The 16,240-nt window shown below is 42.5% G+C and overlaps 1 protein-coding gene across 2 annotated transcripts in view; it reads left to right on the top strand.

Moving 5' to 3' along the window:
* plekhh2 (pleckstrin homology domain containing, family H (with MyTH4 domain) member 2) overlaps positions 1 to 16,240 on the top strand; it is a 65,332-nt gene that overhangs the window by 25,297 nt on the left and 23,795 nt on the right. For both annotated transcript variants that reach the window (XM_052498416.1, XM_052498415.1), the window contains exons 3-7: positions 10,665 to 10,727; positions 11,494 to 11,643; positions 11,880 to 11,963; positions 12,206 to 12,287; positions 12,373 to 12,552. In XM_052498416.1, the coding sequence (XP_052354376.1) occupies positions 10,665 to 10,727; positions 11,494 to 11,643; positions 11,880 to 11,963; positions 12,206 to 12,287; positions 12,373 to 12,552 (559 nt within the window). The remainder of the gene's footprint in view (positions 1 to 10,664; positions 10,728 to 11,493; positions 11,644 to 11,879; positions 11,964 to 12,205; positions 12,288 to 12,372; positions 12,553 to 16,240) is intronic.

Genomic DNA, 16,240 nt, shown 5'->3' with positions numbered 1-16,240 from the left:
CCAACAAGTGAGAGATGTTTCAATAAGATTGGATTTTTAGCATTTATAGCAATGGTTATCAACTGTACTGCAGGGATGGAACGTAGATCTCAGAAAATTTAGGTTGTGGTGGCAGCAGCAGAGAGATATTTGGGTGTGCGAGACTTGACATCAGAATAGTTACAGGGTGTGTTGAGTGGTGGTGTCCCTTCCTTTCAGGTTGTTGGCCTGTGGTAGGTCTACGTAGATTTAAATAGTGGAGTAGGATGGTGTTATTTTCTATTATTTAAATGTTTTTGAGAGTGTGTTGTTAGATGGTAGGGTATTTGTAAAAAAATAAAAATTAAAAAAATTAAAAAAATGGATAATGGAGTTGTACTCCAGGCTAGTAGGTGGCGGTAATGCAATGCCAACCGCTGTTAAAACTCATCAAAGAAGAAGATGTCCGCGTGTCAGATACATTTTTACTTGGTCTTGACTCGGTATCGGACAGTGAGGACTCCTAACATCTTCCCGAGACCAGCGGATTAAAAAACTTGATTTTATCAGCTTCCATTCAGTCAGCGCATAAAAGAGCATCACCAGGACAAATATATACACTCCTTTCTTGAAACATTCATGTGTTATGGCCTATTGAAACCTGGGATTCCTACTTTACTCGTAACATTACTGTCCTCTACTTTCATTGAAAAATATCCTCTTTGTCCGAATTTCCTTGACTTGCTGGTAGGGAAGAGTGGGGGAAAGTTGCACGCTTACTAACAGTAAACGGGGAAATTGTAGCTCTGTATATCTATTATAGACATGTATGTGCAGTGGCGAACCTATTGGACATCGGCCTTCAGCGTGTGATGCTAAAAGGACACCAACCGTAAAAACCAGCGCACTCTTGTTGTGAGGACTGGCCACACTTCAGAGCCCGGTTCCTCTCTAGGTTTCTTCCTAGGTTCCTGCCTTTCTGAGGAGTTTTTCCTAGCCACCGTGCTTCTACATCTACATTGCTTGCTGTTTGGGATATTAGGCTGGGTTTCTGTATGGCACTTTGTGACATCGGCTTATGTATAAAGGGCTTTATAAATGTGACTGATTGATGTAGGAGAGTGCACTTATTTGTACAACAAAGGAAGTGGAGGCTATACACAGGTATACACCGTATACTCACTTTTTTTCAGTGGGGATTGCTTTACTCACTTCTTAATCCCTTCTGTTGCGTATCAAAGTAGTGTAGTGGAGGCATACAACTTATTAATTATGTAGTATAATTAGGGTTGGAAACTTTATGGTAAATCTACAGTTTTTTCAGAGATTTTCCATGGGAAGTTAAGCCCTGGAATTTGGGGAATTTAGCTTAAATTCATCAAATAAGTTAGCTTAACAGTGAACCTTTTTTTGTGGGATACACAAATGGCAATTCTAGGTTTTGTGGCATATTTTGGTTAAACTATCCCCAATTCAACGGAATTGCAAATGCAAAGTGCATTCTTCCATCGCATGAGCAGTGCACTCTTCCATCACATGTACAGCTGATTCTCAAGATCTTGCACACTAATGAGATGCTATTGAGCCCACACTACTACACTGTCTGAGCCAAGGACTACATGCTTTCTGGTAATATTGGATTACAATACTGGGTGGGGTGAATATATTTTATATGACAATATTTTTTGTTAACTAGTAAATAGTAGCCTATAGCAAAGTGTGTTTAATGTCTAACTTGTTAAGTTTCTGCTAGTTCGTTTTTGCTACCATGTTGGTTTTAGCTTGCTTGAGCCTGTTAACCGAGGAGTGTTAATTCACCTGTTTCCAAAGATGTTTCATTTAAAAAAAATCTATCTTACAAATGAGTTGATTAATCTAACTGCTTAACTATTTATTTGTACATGGGATTGTATTTAATTTTGTTTTACAAAATTGTTTCTAATCTTTACAGAAAAATGCCACGGGTATTATCTGATGTATGGAGACATTTCACTGCAACTATTGTAGAAGGAAATGCTGTGCACCTTTGCAAATACTGCGCCAAATCGCATGTGAAGAATGCAAAGACGCAGAATCATCTGGCCAAGTGCATAAAGTTCCCTCAGCGCTCACAACAAGCAACCCCTGACAAATGAATATGATGAATATTTTATTTAGTAAATTACAAACAAGCAAAAAGTGAGATGAAAATTATGAATCAGACACCTTATCGATAGCAACAGCTCATGGTCCTCCTGGAATCAGAAGTTTTTTTGACTCAATGGAGGAACGTAGTCAGAGAAATACTGATGAATGTCTTGCTCGATCTGTGCATGCAACTGGTTCACCTCTGATGCTCACAGGCAATGTGTATTGGAAGAGATTTCTGAATGTTCTTCTCCCAGCATACACCCCTCCAACCAGTCATGCTTTATCTACTCATTTGCAGGATGCAGAGTTCAAGTGAAGGTCAAGCAAATCATAGAGAAAGCAGACTGTATTGCAATCATCTCTGATGGGTGGTCGAATGTTTCTTGAGCAAGGAATAATTAACTACATCATCTCCACCCCTCAACCAGTACTCTACAAGAGCACAGACAAAAGGGACAACAGACACACCGGTCTCTACATTGCAGATGAGCTGAAGGCAGTCATCAATTACCTTGGACAACAGAAGGTATTTGCACTGGTGACAGACAATGTTGCGAACATGAAGGCTGCTTGGTCTAAAGTGGAGGAGTCCTACCCTCACATCACACCCATTGGCTGTGCTGCTCATTGCTTGAATCTGCTCCTCAAGGACATCATGGCTCTGACAACAATGGATACACTCTACAAGAGAGCCAAGGAAATGGTTAGGTTTGTGAAGGATCATCAAGTTATAGCAGCAATCTACCTCACCAAGCAAAGTGAGAAGAATAAGAGCACCACATTGAAGCTGACCAGCAGCACCCGTTGGGATGGTGTTGTCAGCATGTTTGACAGTCTCCTGGAGGGGAAGGAGTCTCTCCAAGAAATGGCCATATCACAGTCTGGCCCATCAAGAGGATCCTCCTGGATGATGTATTTTGGGAGAGAGTGGTAAGCAGCCTGACACTCCTGAAACCTATAGCTGTGGCCATTGCACAGATTGAGGGAGACAATGCCATCCTGTCTGATGTTCCGACTTACACGCCGCAGCGTACAAGTATGCTGGCAAGATCATCCTGTCTGGTGCAGAGATCAACAAGGCCTATGGTATCATCACTACCGTGTCTCGCCACCTTGGCCTGGATGAGGGCAAGGTTCTTGGCAGTCTGGCGAAGTACACTTCCAATCAAGGGCTTTGGGATGGAGATGCAATATGGCAGACGTGCCAACATATCTCATCAGCCACCTGGTGGAAGGGACTTTGTGGATCTGAGGCTCTTTCCCATGTTGCCTTCATCATCCTCCAAATCCCACCAACATCAGCCCCCTTCAGTGCGCAACTGGTCCTTGTTTGGGAACACACACACCAAAGCACGCAACAGGCTGACCAATACAAGGTTGAAAAATCAGTGGCCATCCAGGCTAATTTGAGGCTTTTTGAGCGTGACAATGAGCCATCCTCAACAAGGTTGGAAAGTGACAGTGAAGATGAGTCTGTTGTTTAAGAGGTGGACATTGAGGAGGAATCATAGAATCCTGAGAGGGAGACAATCAAAGCTTTAGTTTTTTAGACTATCATATTGCAGATGTATGTTGAAAACATTTTTGAGAGTTGCGATGCATCATTGGGGATCATTCAATATTATCTTTCTTTTGTTGTTCAGTGAAATCATCCCATGTGAAGAGTCAACTCATTTAATTAAAGATCAATTCATAAATACTTTTTTTTCTTTTGGAACGATTTAATCATTTGCAATTATCTACTTATGATAAGGTAAAATGTTTATGTTTGTCTCCATATGATATGGTAAATATATCCAATGCAAATAAAATCTACATTTAAAATGGTATTACTATTCATGTGCATATATTTCCGTTAATTCCCATATATTCCCGTTAATTCCCACGGAAAGTTTCCACCTCTGAATATTCCCCAAAATGTACAACCCTAAGTATAATAGAGAAATCATGCACAAAGTAGCCTACACAATCGCAAAGCACGTGAAATATATTCAAATGCGTTCAGCACCCATAGTCTAGTTTCAGCGGCATGTCATCTGCCGGCAGCAATAGTGCGCAGCGCTCAACTGTTTGTCGAATTTAGCAGCTCACAGAAGAATGACATCGGTAGGAAAGACGTTTCACCCTATGATATCTACCAGTAAATGCTAACTAAGGCAACTATGGCTATGCAAACCAGGTATTGAAAAATATTAGTCCTTAGTCTTGGCTAGTAGGCTATTTGCAATGTGCAATCCAGTCATCATGCCCTGTTTGCATGAACATTTCTAAAGGCTTTGCCGAAAAACCTTCCCAATGAAATGTTGACTGCAATGTAGGCCTACCTGTCAGAATTATATAATGCTGATTTGTATCCACGGGGAGGGAATTTGTTTTGCTCAATTGAATTAAAAGGGCAACTACACCCTCCCAGACATTTCTTCTTTTTGTTCTCCCCCAGACGGTCTGCTGATGTGGTTTAAGCATGGTTGTGGACTTAGAACTTAACATTTTAGTATATTTTTAAAGTGTGATTTTGAGAGTGGAAATCTGACAAATCTAAAGGAAAACAGCATTTTTCACACAGGGTGCCATTCCTTCACACAGGACCCAGTTCTCCAGGCACCACCACACCACTGTATAGGTCCGATGGAAAGACATCAGTCCATTAACTCTGACATAATAAGCCAGTAGGTCCCAATCAGAAGAATACAAAAACACAACCAATAGGCTAAGCATTTCCCAATCGAAATGTACAACTATTACTTCCCGTTGCAAAAAAAACATTTAACGTTTAGCACACGAAGTAACCGGTGATCTAGAGTTTAAATGCAACAATGTTTCACACACAAGTTATTTTCAAAGAGATGTGAGCTGCAATAAGACATTACAGTTCCACTCACCAGATGATGATCATTTGAAACGTCACTTTTTGTTGAAAGTTATTCTTGAAAAGGGAGAAGCTAACAAATTAGCAACAATATCCTCCTCGATAACACCTGCCTGCTACAGCCGCTGCAAACTAGCCTACAACAAAAGCTAGCTAGCTGGACCGTGGGAAAACTACTGCTCCCAATTGCACAGTGACTTTTTGGCCTTCGACCTGTTGGCCATTAGAAGTCAATGTGATTGGTTGATTCCACTGTCGCTCTACATTTTTCCCCATATACAGTTGAATGATAGATGCCTTCTATCAAGCTTCTGATGGCCTAGCCAATGGCTAACTTAGCTAGCTAAATGTATCTACCCAGAGACTGCCAAAGAAAAATTCTGGTTGAATATTTTTTGTCTTCAACGTTGACCTTTTCCTTTCTAACAAAAACTGAAGAGATTAAATCAGAACATAATTGAAACTAATAATATATCATTCTAATTATTTGTATTATTTTATAAATCCTTAGCCTTTCTCTGAAATTGTAGAAGGTCCTCATTGTTCCCCACTGTGTTTGGGTGTGCATGCACTTTTTACACCATTCTGAATGTCTTGAGAATCCATCTGTTCTTCTGAAATATGAACACAGAAATACCGGTCATGATCTTGAGTTGGACTCGCATTTTTCTGGTATCGGTCTTGACTCTGACACGGTCCCCCCAGCTCATAACGGTTTTCTTTCTCTTTCTATCGCGTGGTGGTCAAAGAAAGTGTGTGAAAACAGTTTGAACAACCCCTCCCTCTCTCTCTCTGTCTCTCTTCTCTTCAGTTAATGTCACCTCCCCCGGCTCTTACTGGCACCTACCCATGAACCCTCTCTCTTTCCATTCACTGTAACCAGCCCTGTCACCCACTGAGCACCAAACAAAACCAGACATCCATGGACATTGAAAAGTAGTTGACATTTGGTCAACCCAAATCTGAACCAATCCAAGACTTATTTTTCACAAGTTTGGACAGCGCAGTACAATAGAGTAAAGAAAATGATAGCTTAGTACAGTATAGTATAGTACACTAGAGTAGAGTACAGTATAATTTCTTGTACAGTACTGAATTATACTCTACTGTAATGTACTAAGCTCTACTCTATTGTACTGTATTGTACTGAACTCTACTCTGCTGTGATGTTCTGTACTGTACTTTACTGTGCTGTACTGTGATGTCCAAGCTTGTGAAACGTAGACGTCTATGATTGGTACAGATTTGATGCCGTCCGGACCAACCAGATTTGGTCTTGTTTTGGGGGAGAATAACACCAAAAACATGAAAAGGAGGATATTGCATTTTTCTATGTTTGTGCACCCATTCAGGATACATCACCATGAACATTCATAATTATGCATTTGTGTATGGTATAGATCAGGGACCCATGGTGTCATTTTGTTACCAGGTGTTAATCCACTTCTCTTACTGTAGTTCAACCAAAATACATTTTTAGAAATGTATGGTGTCATGTCATATCTGACACCCCATTCTTTCTGCAGACATCTTTGAATCTTAATTCGGTATCGATATTTAACAGTTCTTGGAAAACGTGGTCACATAAACAACTGAGGGAGATTTTCACTGGAAATTGTTAAAAGTAGTGCTTGTGCATGGAGTTGTGTGGCTTGTGCATGGAGTTGTGTGGCTCGTGCATGGAGTTGTATGGCTCGTGCATGGAGTTGTGTGGCTCGTGCATGGAGTTGTATGGCTCGTGCATGGAGTTGTATGGCTCGTGCATGGAGTTGTATGGCTCGTGCATGGAGTTGTATGGCTCGTGCATGGAGTTGTATGGCTCGTGCATGGAGTTGTATGGCTTGTGCATGGAGTTGTATGGCTCGTGTAGCCCTTTATACTCATACCCATATACGACTTGAAAATGGCAGATTTGGGCTCTGATAAACGCAGTGGCTGTACAGTAACATGCTATACATGACACCAGTGCTCTGACTGCGCTTCACAGCGCTGGATGGGTTTTGACTGACAGCTGTTCTGAACTTGAGCACCTCGCGCATCAAGACGTTGCCACCATCCCTCCCGCTAAATTGGGCAACTTTTGCACGTTTTGTTGTCTGAGTGAGGAAAATGCTGTAAATTATGAGGACTATATATTTTAAAAGATGAGACATTGAGGATCAATAAATACCGATTTGAAGTCGTGCAAGCAAGCCAAACACCTGTGAGTCCAAATGTGCACTTCACATTTCCATATCATAAAACTAATGTTATATACAGTGTCAACGTTTATAATCACCATGTGTGATGTAGAGTTACGAGATGACATGGAGTCATACCCTGCGTTGTTCTGAACAGAATGAGCCTATGTTTGTCTATTTGCGAAGGACATTTGCTGAATGCAGTCACGTCTTCATTCTATATGCACCAAAATGTTGATCTGTTTCCCTGAATTGACAATAGAACAGGCTTTTTGGAGAGGTGTGTGACCACTTGGAGACACCAGTTAGTCCTCTCACTGAGAACCCTTGTAATTATTTTGTCTTTTGTTGCACTTACCCCACATTTTCCAGGAATATCCTTATCATGTTACTGAATGTATCCAGATTATTTTCTGATTTCTTTATCAACAAATGCAACGAAGGGTACAGTAAAATTGTCAAATGAACAAAATCAAAAGTGTAATTTTTGGATTCGGTCTTGTGTCAGGTGAACTGTTGTGTTCTCACCTTTTGGTCAAATAATTTTCCTATAATCTCGAAACTGTTCCTTTTCAATTGCTACCATGTTTATGCATATGCTTTTTATATTTCTTCTGTAAGAAGCATCTCAATTTAGCCCTTTGCATATCGGCCAATTCCCACGAGTGTAAAGGGTTAACTTTGCAATCGATGGTTTTTGTTTGGCATACTTTTAAAGTGAAAAATCGGAGTCTCGGCCTCAATATGCCACCATGGAATTGCCTGCCTGTAATTACAGTTCTATTCTCTGCCTGATGCTATATCTGTGCATTGAGATAAAGCTGTGGGTTGTCATTTGTGGACGGCCTTGGGCTCTGGAGAATCCTTCCTAAGAAGATGTGTGTGTGTGTGTGTGTGTGTGTGTGTGTGTGTGTGTGTGTGTGTGTGTGTGTGTGTGTGTGTGTGTGTGTGTGTGTGTGTGTGTGTGTGTGTGTGTGTGTGTGTGTGTGTGTGTGTGTGTGTGTGTGTGTGTGTTCGTGAGTGCTTGCCTGCCTGCCTGCCCCTTTGTGTGCATATGCGTGTGTCCATTTGTATGTGTGTGCAAGGCTGACCCTAAGCGAGATTTGGTTGGGGGGCCCCCACCTAGTGGGCAAAACATTTAAGTGGCCCCCCTCTTGACAAAGTTTTAGCTTACATTTCCTGCAATTCTTCATATTTTGTCATAGGGCATGGATAACATTTTGCACTTTTAAAGCAAGTTTTCTGAAGTTCTACATATTTTGCCATGGGGTGGGAGAACATTTAGCAAATGTATAACTCATTTCATGCAATCATACTCTCTATATACTTTGCCATGGCGCGGAGAGATACATTACATTAGCAGTTTTACATCCAATTTCCTGCACATTTTGCCATGGGGTGGGGAGAAATTGTTGAAGTTTTAAAGCTAATTTCCTGAAATTTTGCCATAACTTATGCCATATTAATGTGATATCGGAGTGAGAATGACTAACAAAATCATTCAGGGCCCCTGGTGATCAGGGCCCCTGAGCACGTGCCCGGTCTGTAAATCTGCCATGATTACTTTTAGATAGCTGGCTAGATTAATTTATCTATCTAAAAATGAGTTGAAACCCTGACTGAGTAAAAAATAAGTAACAAAAAAAAAGGATGACACTTATGCCCTGTGTGTGTGTATGGTGCCGTATTGGAAAGGGGAAAGGGTTCAGTTGCACAAGTCAATGCATTCAACCGAAATGTATCTTCCACATTTAACCCAACCCATCTGTAGGTTTCATGTGTGTTTTTGATCTGAACACACCCTTTAGTCCAGCTGGCACACCACTGGCCACAGTTAGGGTAGTGTGTGTGTACAATTGTGTACAGTCTGCCCCTGCTGTGAATAGGCTCCAGGCCTTCCTTCCCTCAGCCGGAGTTGGAAGACAGAGTGGACCCGACTGGTTCAGACAGGATTTGCTGTGTACCACTGGCTTCACTGACTGCCCTTTTTAAAATATTTCACTAGGCTTTTAGGTCTACTGAAATATCCATAAAACAACGTCCTTGGTTCTTGCTCCCTATGTACACACACACACACACACACACACACACACACACACACACACACACACACACACACACACACAGAAAACCCATACATTACAGTTTTGATCCGCATGGCGAGTCTTCCAAACGTATTATTCTCCTGCAATGGAAACTGTGTGTGTGTGTGTGTGTGTGTGTGTGTGTGTGTGTGTGTGTGTGTGTGTGTGTGTGTGTGTGTGTGTGTGTGTGTGTGTGTGTGTGTGTGTGTGTGTGTGTGTGTGTGTAAGGGCATAGCATCAGCTAACCTCTGGGTCCGGCTGGGCTGGGTCCATTTCCCAGTTACTAGAACTAAAGGGAAACACATTGCTGAGTAGAACCAGTGCCAGAGCAATGAGAGTCCAGCAGCAACTCTGGAGCCAGCTCTCCAGTCTATACAGGCTCCACTATAGCCTCACCATGATGTCATGATCCCAGAATACTGGACTTGTGTGTGTGTTTTGGATAGAATGCCGCTGCTGTAATGGGACTTTGTTGCGGCACATTCAAAGGCCGTGTTTGTCAGAGGGCTTGGGATTCTTCGTGTGCCTCCTCAGAAGACATTGGTTTCTCTGCCACTTCCGCCACTTTGAGCTGAGGCATTTGACAGGAATGCTTCTCATAAGTTCTTCCACATTCCCCGTTCCCACAAAGCTGTGTCTGTGTGCGCGTCAGTGCGTTCTTTCCTTTGTGTGTGTGTGTATGTTCGCGTGCCCGTGCGTGCGTGTTTCCACTGTTATTGTGACCAAGTGGCGTGCGAAGTGCACTAGATCTGTTAGACGTCTCGTTGCAGTGTAAACAGTGGTGTTCTCTGGTATTAATGGCGCTCTCTGTGTCTCTGTGGTTTAACACGAGCCTGACAGCTTTCTTAGAGTCCTCTCTGGTCAGGGCACACAAAGGACCGGCTGTAACCGTGAGACTTGTCACCCGTAAACTTTCACGTCCAACCAGACTTCCGTGTAACACACTGTAGCCGTAACCAAGAGGGGCAGTACAACAGGAGTCAAGTCTCACATAAGTAGGCAAAGAGTTAGTCTTTACTATACAGGTTTAGTGATGACATAGATGCATTTTTGTTATTAGTCACATTTTTTTAAAAATCGAATACAAAATATATTTGACAATGGATGCTCAAGGCAAGAGCATTTGGGGAATGTAACGGTTCCCTTTTCCATTTAGGAACATAAATCAGGAAGTGTTATCAGTAATGACACTCACTATGTCTAGTATGCACCACCTCCCATTCTTTATTTGGATGTAGTTGTTGCATTTGGGCTTGAGCGGAGGTTGATATTTCTCCTCTAAGTCTGTATAAATATTGTTTTAATGTGCTAGACCAAGAGGGGAATGAAAGGTCTCGTTCACATCATTCAGTGCAAGTGAGGGGAGTGGGACTGAGGATGTAGTCAGTGACTCTGTATGTAAACATGGAACATAAACATCGTCCATCATTCTCCCCCTTACAGATTCAGCAGCTGGAGACGCAGGTGGTAGAGTCAGACAAACGTGCCTTCAAAGCTCACCAGCAGGTAAATGAGGTGTGTGTGTGTGTGTGTGTGTGTGTGTGTGTGTGTGTGTGTGTGTGTGTGTGTGTGTGTGTGTGTGTGTGTGTGTGTGTGTGTGTGTGTGTGTGTGTGTGTGTGTGTGTGTGTGTGTGTGTGTGTGTGTGTGTGTGTGTGTGTGTGTGTTTGTTACATGTACAGGTAAATGCCAAAATAAAGGCAACACAAACAAAGTGTCTTCATAGGGTGTTGGGTCACCACTAGTTAGAACAGCTTCAATGCACCTTGGCATAGATTCTACACATGTCTGGAACTACTGGAGGGATGCAACACCATTCTTGCCTGAGAAATTCCATCATTTGGTGTTTTGATGGTGGTGGAAACCGTCGTCTCAGCCGCCACTCCAGAACCTCCCATAAGTGTTCAGTTGGGTTGAGATCCGGTGACTGAGACATGGCATATGGTTTACACGTTTTTATGCTCGTCAAACCATTCAGTGACCACTCGTGCCCTGTGGATGGGGGCTTTTTCATCCTATGGGACCATAGCCATGGTAGCCAAAATAATGGCCTGCCCACCATTTTTATACATGACCCTAAGCATGATGGGATGTTAATTGCTTCATTAACTCAGGAGCCACACCTGTCCTTTTGGCATACTTTGACATACACCTCATTTACTCAGGTGTTTCCTTTATTTGGGAAGTTACCTGTATATTTCTTGAGCTCATTCTATTATGTGTGATGTGTGCGTATGCATACTCTTTGTAACAGTGTGTGTGTGTCTCTCTCAGGTGCAGTGGATGGAGGAGAAGGCGAAGGCTCCAGACGGTCAGTCAGGTGACTCTGAGGTGCGGTTGTTCAAACGCTGTCAGGACCTACAGTCTCTCCTACAGGAGAAGGATGATGTCATCACCCTGCTGGAGACACAGCTGGAGGAGCAGGTAAACAGTTGTCCCTAGACTTTCTCCCTTAATGGTTAAGTTTAGGATTGTGGGAGGGTAAGCTGATCCTAGAACAGTGTGTGTGACTACAGCTGGAGGAGTAGGTAAAGAGCTGCCACTAGACAGTGATCTAAGGTCAGTTTTGTTCTTTCCCCCCGTAATGGTTAAGGTTAGGATTGTGGGGAGGGTATGCTGATCCTAGATCAGTGTTGATATCTGTCTCTCTCCCTTACCAGAAACAGATCCGAGCCCAGGATGCTAAGACTGTGGAGGAGAAAGCAGCGAAGATCAAAGAGTGGGTGATGCTGAAGCTGTGTGAGGTACAGTACATAAAGTGTATGTCCTCACACGGATAACAAAACAAGGAAAACATTTTGCCAACATTCTCCACGAGGAAAAATGCTATTTTAGGCTTAGGGTTGCAATTAGGGTCAGGGAAATAGGACTTACAATGGGAATCAATTGTTTGGCCACCACAAGGAAAGTAAATCAAGCGTGTGTGTATTTGTATAGTATTAGTGTTGATGCTTTTTGGTGTTACAAGAGTTTGTGTTGTTCCCAGTTTGAGGTGGAGAATGCTGCTCTGAGAGAGACCAACATTCAGCAGGAGGCTCAGATCCAGGAGATACAGAAACAGATGCAGGGTAAGGACCACAGGAAATACACACACACACATCCAAGTCCCCTGGCTAGACATTTTAAAGTCTCCGTTTCATGTATGTGTTCCAGCCCTGGAGCAAAAGCGAGGAGTTGGTGTCCAGTCTAAGCCCGGGGAAGCCCAGCGTCTCAGCAGCCTGACGTTTGGCTGTTTCCAGGTACGAGGGAAGAACCCCCAGGTCCTAACAGGCCCCGAGCCCGTCCAGAGGACCCTCAGAACCCAGCCCGAGGCCGAAGGGGGGAACAACACTGGTCAGTCCCTACCTCCTCATATCTACTGGATGACCATCACTGATCATTTCTATGACTCAATGTCGTACTACATATGTAGGATCTTCATTTGAGCCTGTTTTCTACAACAGGAAAATTGTCCTGCAGCAACAGGAAATGTGAATTATAATTCATGGAGATTTTTGTAGGTGTTGATACATTTTTTGTTAAGGCAAATCATGTCTGACATTTAAGTAGAAATTACAAAGTTTTAAAAACTTTAAAAACTTTGAATATACTACATGTTTGCATTTCCTGCCCCACAGGACAATTCTTAGCATCAGAAGACTGATCAAATTAAGATCCTACATCGTATGTTCTTCATTTCTGGTCCATGAGAACCACTAGTCCAGTGTATAGATTGTTCCATTTTATGATACAAGTATCAAACTTGGTACATTAACACTAGATATCTTAAGGAATATTTTAAAGATTGAGGCTGTCTGGGAAGCCTGTCAGTTAATCAGGGTGGCCATTTTAATAAAATGACTGCCATGTGGATTTCCTGGTAGAAGAAAATCTGGTAATATCATGCCAAACTAATGTTATCTACCAACTAAAAAAAACACAGATAATATAGACAATTCTGATTGTGACCTTAATAGGGGTCATTTTGACCACAGTCCAGCGGCTACATATTGTTATTTGTCATGGAGCCACCAAATTTAACACATCTGTCAGCACTCTGACAATGGCGTCGGAGGGGATGGCTGCCGCTTTACAGGCTCCTAACCAATTGTGCTATTTTGTGTGTTTTTTTGCCATTGTTTGTAACTTATTTTTTACTTCTTTTGTACATAATGTTGATGCTCTTATGACCGAAAAGAGCTTCTGGATATCCGAACAGCGAATAACTCACCTCGAACTGGACAAAGTTATTTTCTTTAATGAGTCGGACGCAAAGGATATAATGGCCTTAATCCCCATTATTCACATGAAGGAAATAAAGGGGGCGGAGATCAGGGTGCCTTGTGAGAATTTGTTGGCGAGTGGGTAACCCACCCACCTCTACCGTCCATTCTATTGCTAGCACAGACTAGAATATGGCATTGAGGAGTATACCACCTCAGTCACCGGCTTCATCAATGAATGCATCGACGACGTTGTCCCCACAGTGACCGTACGTATATCCCAACCAGAAGCCAACATTCACAAGGCCGCGTGTTTACTCCCCTCCTGTACTCCCCTGTTCACCAACGACTGCATGGCCAAGCACCACTCCGACACCATCATTAAGTTTGCTGATGACACAACGGTGGTAGGCTTGATCACCGACAACAATGAGACAGCCTATAGGGAGGAGGTAAGAGACCTGGCAGTGTGGTGGCAGGACAAGAACCTCTCCCTCAACGTGAGCAAGACAAATGAGATGATCGTGGACTACAGGAAAAGGAGCGCCGAACAGCCCCCTTCACATTGCCAGGGCTGTAGTGGAGGGGGTTCAGAGTTTCAAGTTCCTTGGCGGCCACATCACCAACAAACTATCATGGTTAAACACGTCAAGAAAGTCATGAAGAGGGCATGACAACACCTTTTCCCCCTCAGGAGACTTGATTTGTCATGAATCTCCAGATCCTCAGAAGGTTCTACAGCTGCACCATCGAGAGCATCCTGACCAGTCGCATCTCCGCCTGGTATGGCAACTGCTCGAGTATCCGACCATAAGACACTACAGAGGGTAGTGCATACGGCCCAGTACATCACTGGGGCCAAGCTTCCTGCCATCCAGGACCTATATAGTAGGCTGTGTCAGAAAAAGGCCCAAAAAATTGTCAATGATTCCAGTCACCCAAGTCATAAACTGTTCTCTAATGCTACCGCACGGCAAGCGATACCGGTGCACCAAGTCTAGGTTCAATAGGCTCCTTAACAGCTTCTACCCCCAAGCCATAAGACTGCTGAACAATGAGTCAAAGGGCCACCTGGACTATTTGCAATTACACTCTGCTGCTACTCGCTGTTTATTATCTATGCATAGTCACTTTACCCCTACCTATATGTACAAATTACCTCGACGAATCTATATCCCTGCACATTGACTCATATTGTTATTTTATTGTGGTACTTTTTTTGTTTTTGTTCCAGCACAGATTTTGTCCATATTTATTAAATTACTTGTGGTTGGACATGGTAAAGTTGCATTTGTGTGTGGATCTGCAACAAAGGAGAGACCTTGTAAGCAGGTTGCATAACGTAAAGGTGATGAGGATGAATCTATTAAACCAATATATCTCAAATAAGGAAATTACATGACCTCTTAATGTTATAACTTAACTAAAATAGACATGGAAAATAGGAAACAAACGTACTCTTAACTTGGACGCACACAACTGGAAAGAAACCTGAGGAATGGCTTGACAGGATTGAAATATCAACTGAAGGTGAATGAGCCTATCAGGGCAGGCCTGATAATTAGTGACAGGTGTGTGGCATTGAGAGAGAGTCAACAGGAGAAATCGACTTGGTTGATCAAGTTCATCTCAGTAGTATGATGCTCCACTCAGGGCTTGTGTACAGCTGCCAACCAGCTGCATTTGGCCGTATTGGAAAAGATTCACAAAGCCATATCTCCATAAAACTCTACTCAGCAAACTGGTTGTAGTCTGTCACAGTGCCATCCGTTTTGTCACCGAAGCCTCATTTACTACCCACCACTGCGACCTGTATGCTCTCGTTGGCTGGCCGTCACTACATATTCGTCGCCAAACCCACTGGCTCCAGGTCATCTATAAGTCTTTTCTAGGTAAAGCCCCGACTTATCTTAGCTCACTGGTCACCCAGCAACATCCGCAGCACACGCTCCAGCAGGTATATTTCACTGGTCATCCCCAAAGCCAACACTTCCTTCGGCCGACCTTTCCTTTCAGTTCTCTGCTGCCAATGACTGGAACCAATTGCAAAAATCACTGAAGCTGGACTCTTATTTCTCCCTCTCTAACTTTAAGCATCAGCTGTCGGAGCAGCTTTCCAATGGCTGTGTACAGGTACAGTGAATCTGTAAATAGCACACCATACTACCTCACCCCCATATTGTTATTTATCCTATTGCTCTTTTGCACCCCAGTATCTCTACTTGCACATCATCATCTGCACATCTATCACTCCAGTGTTAATGCTAAATTGTAATTATTTCGCCTCTATGGCCTATTTATTTCCTTACCTCCCTAATCTTCTACATTTGCACACACTGTACATAGATTTTTCTATTGTGTTATTGACTGTACATTTGTTTGTGTGTAACTCTGTGTTGTTTTTTTGTCGCACTGCATTGCTTTATCTTGGCCAGGTCGACGTTGTAAATGAGAACTTGTTCTCAACTAGCTTACCTGGTTAAATAAAGGTGGAAAAATAATAATAATAATATTTGGTTCCTAAAGCCCAATGATGGCTTAAAATGTTTGGGGGGGGGTCTGGAAAACACAATAAAATGTCCCAAAGATGCCATATATACATATCCTTTATTTATTTTGTTGAAAAGTAGTGAAAATGTGGTTTCCATGGATAGTTCCAATAGTTTACAGGTTAACACTCTAAAAGTAATATGTGAAATCTACTAAATCTACTGAATGCAATGATCTATATGATATTCTGTTTTGTGTACATTTTAAGTAATTTGACTGGAAACCTGCCCTGTACACGTCACTTTAAGTAAAATCCCATAGGAATGCAT

The sequence above is a fragment of the Oncorhynchus keta genome, chromosome 36, assembly GCF_023373465.1.
Source record: "Oncorhynchus keta strain PuntledgeMale-10-30-2019 chromosome 36, Oket_V2, whole genome shotgun sequence".
Classification (NCBI taxonomy): domain Eukaryota; kingdom Metazoa; phylum Chordata; class Actinopteri; order Salmoniformes; family Salmonidae; genus Oncorhynchus; species Oncorhynchus keta.
Note: the sequence above shows the minus strand (reverse complement) of the source record. Positions and strands in the feature narration are given on the sequence as shown.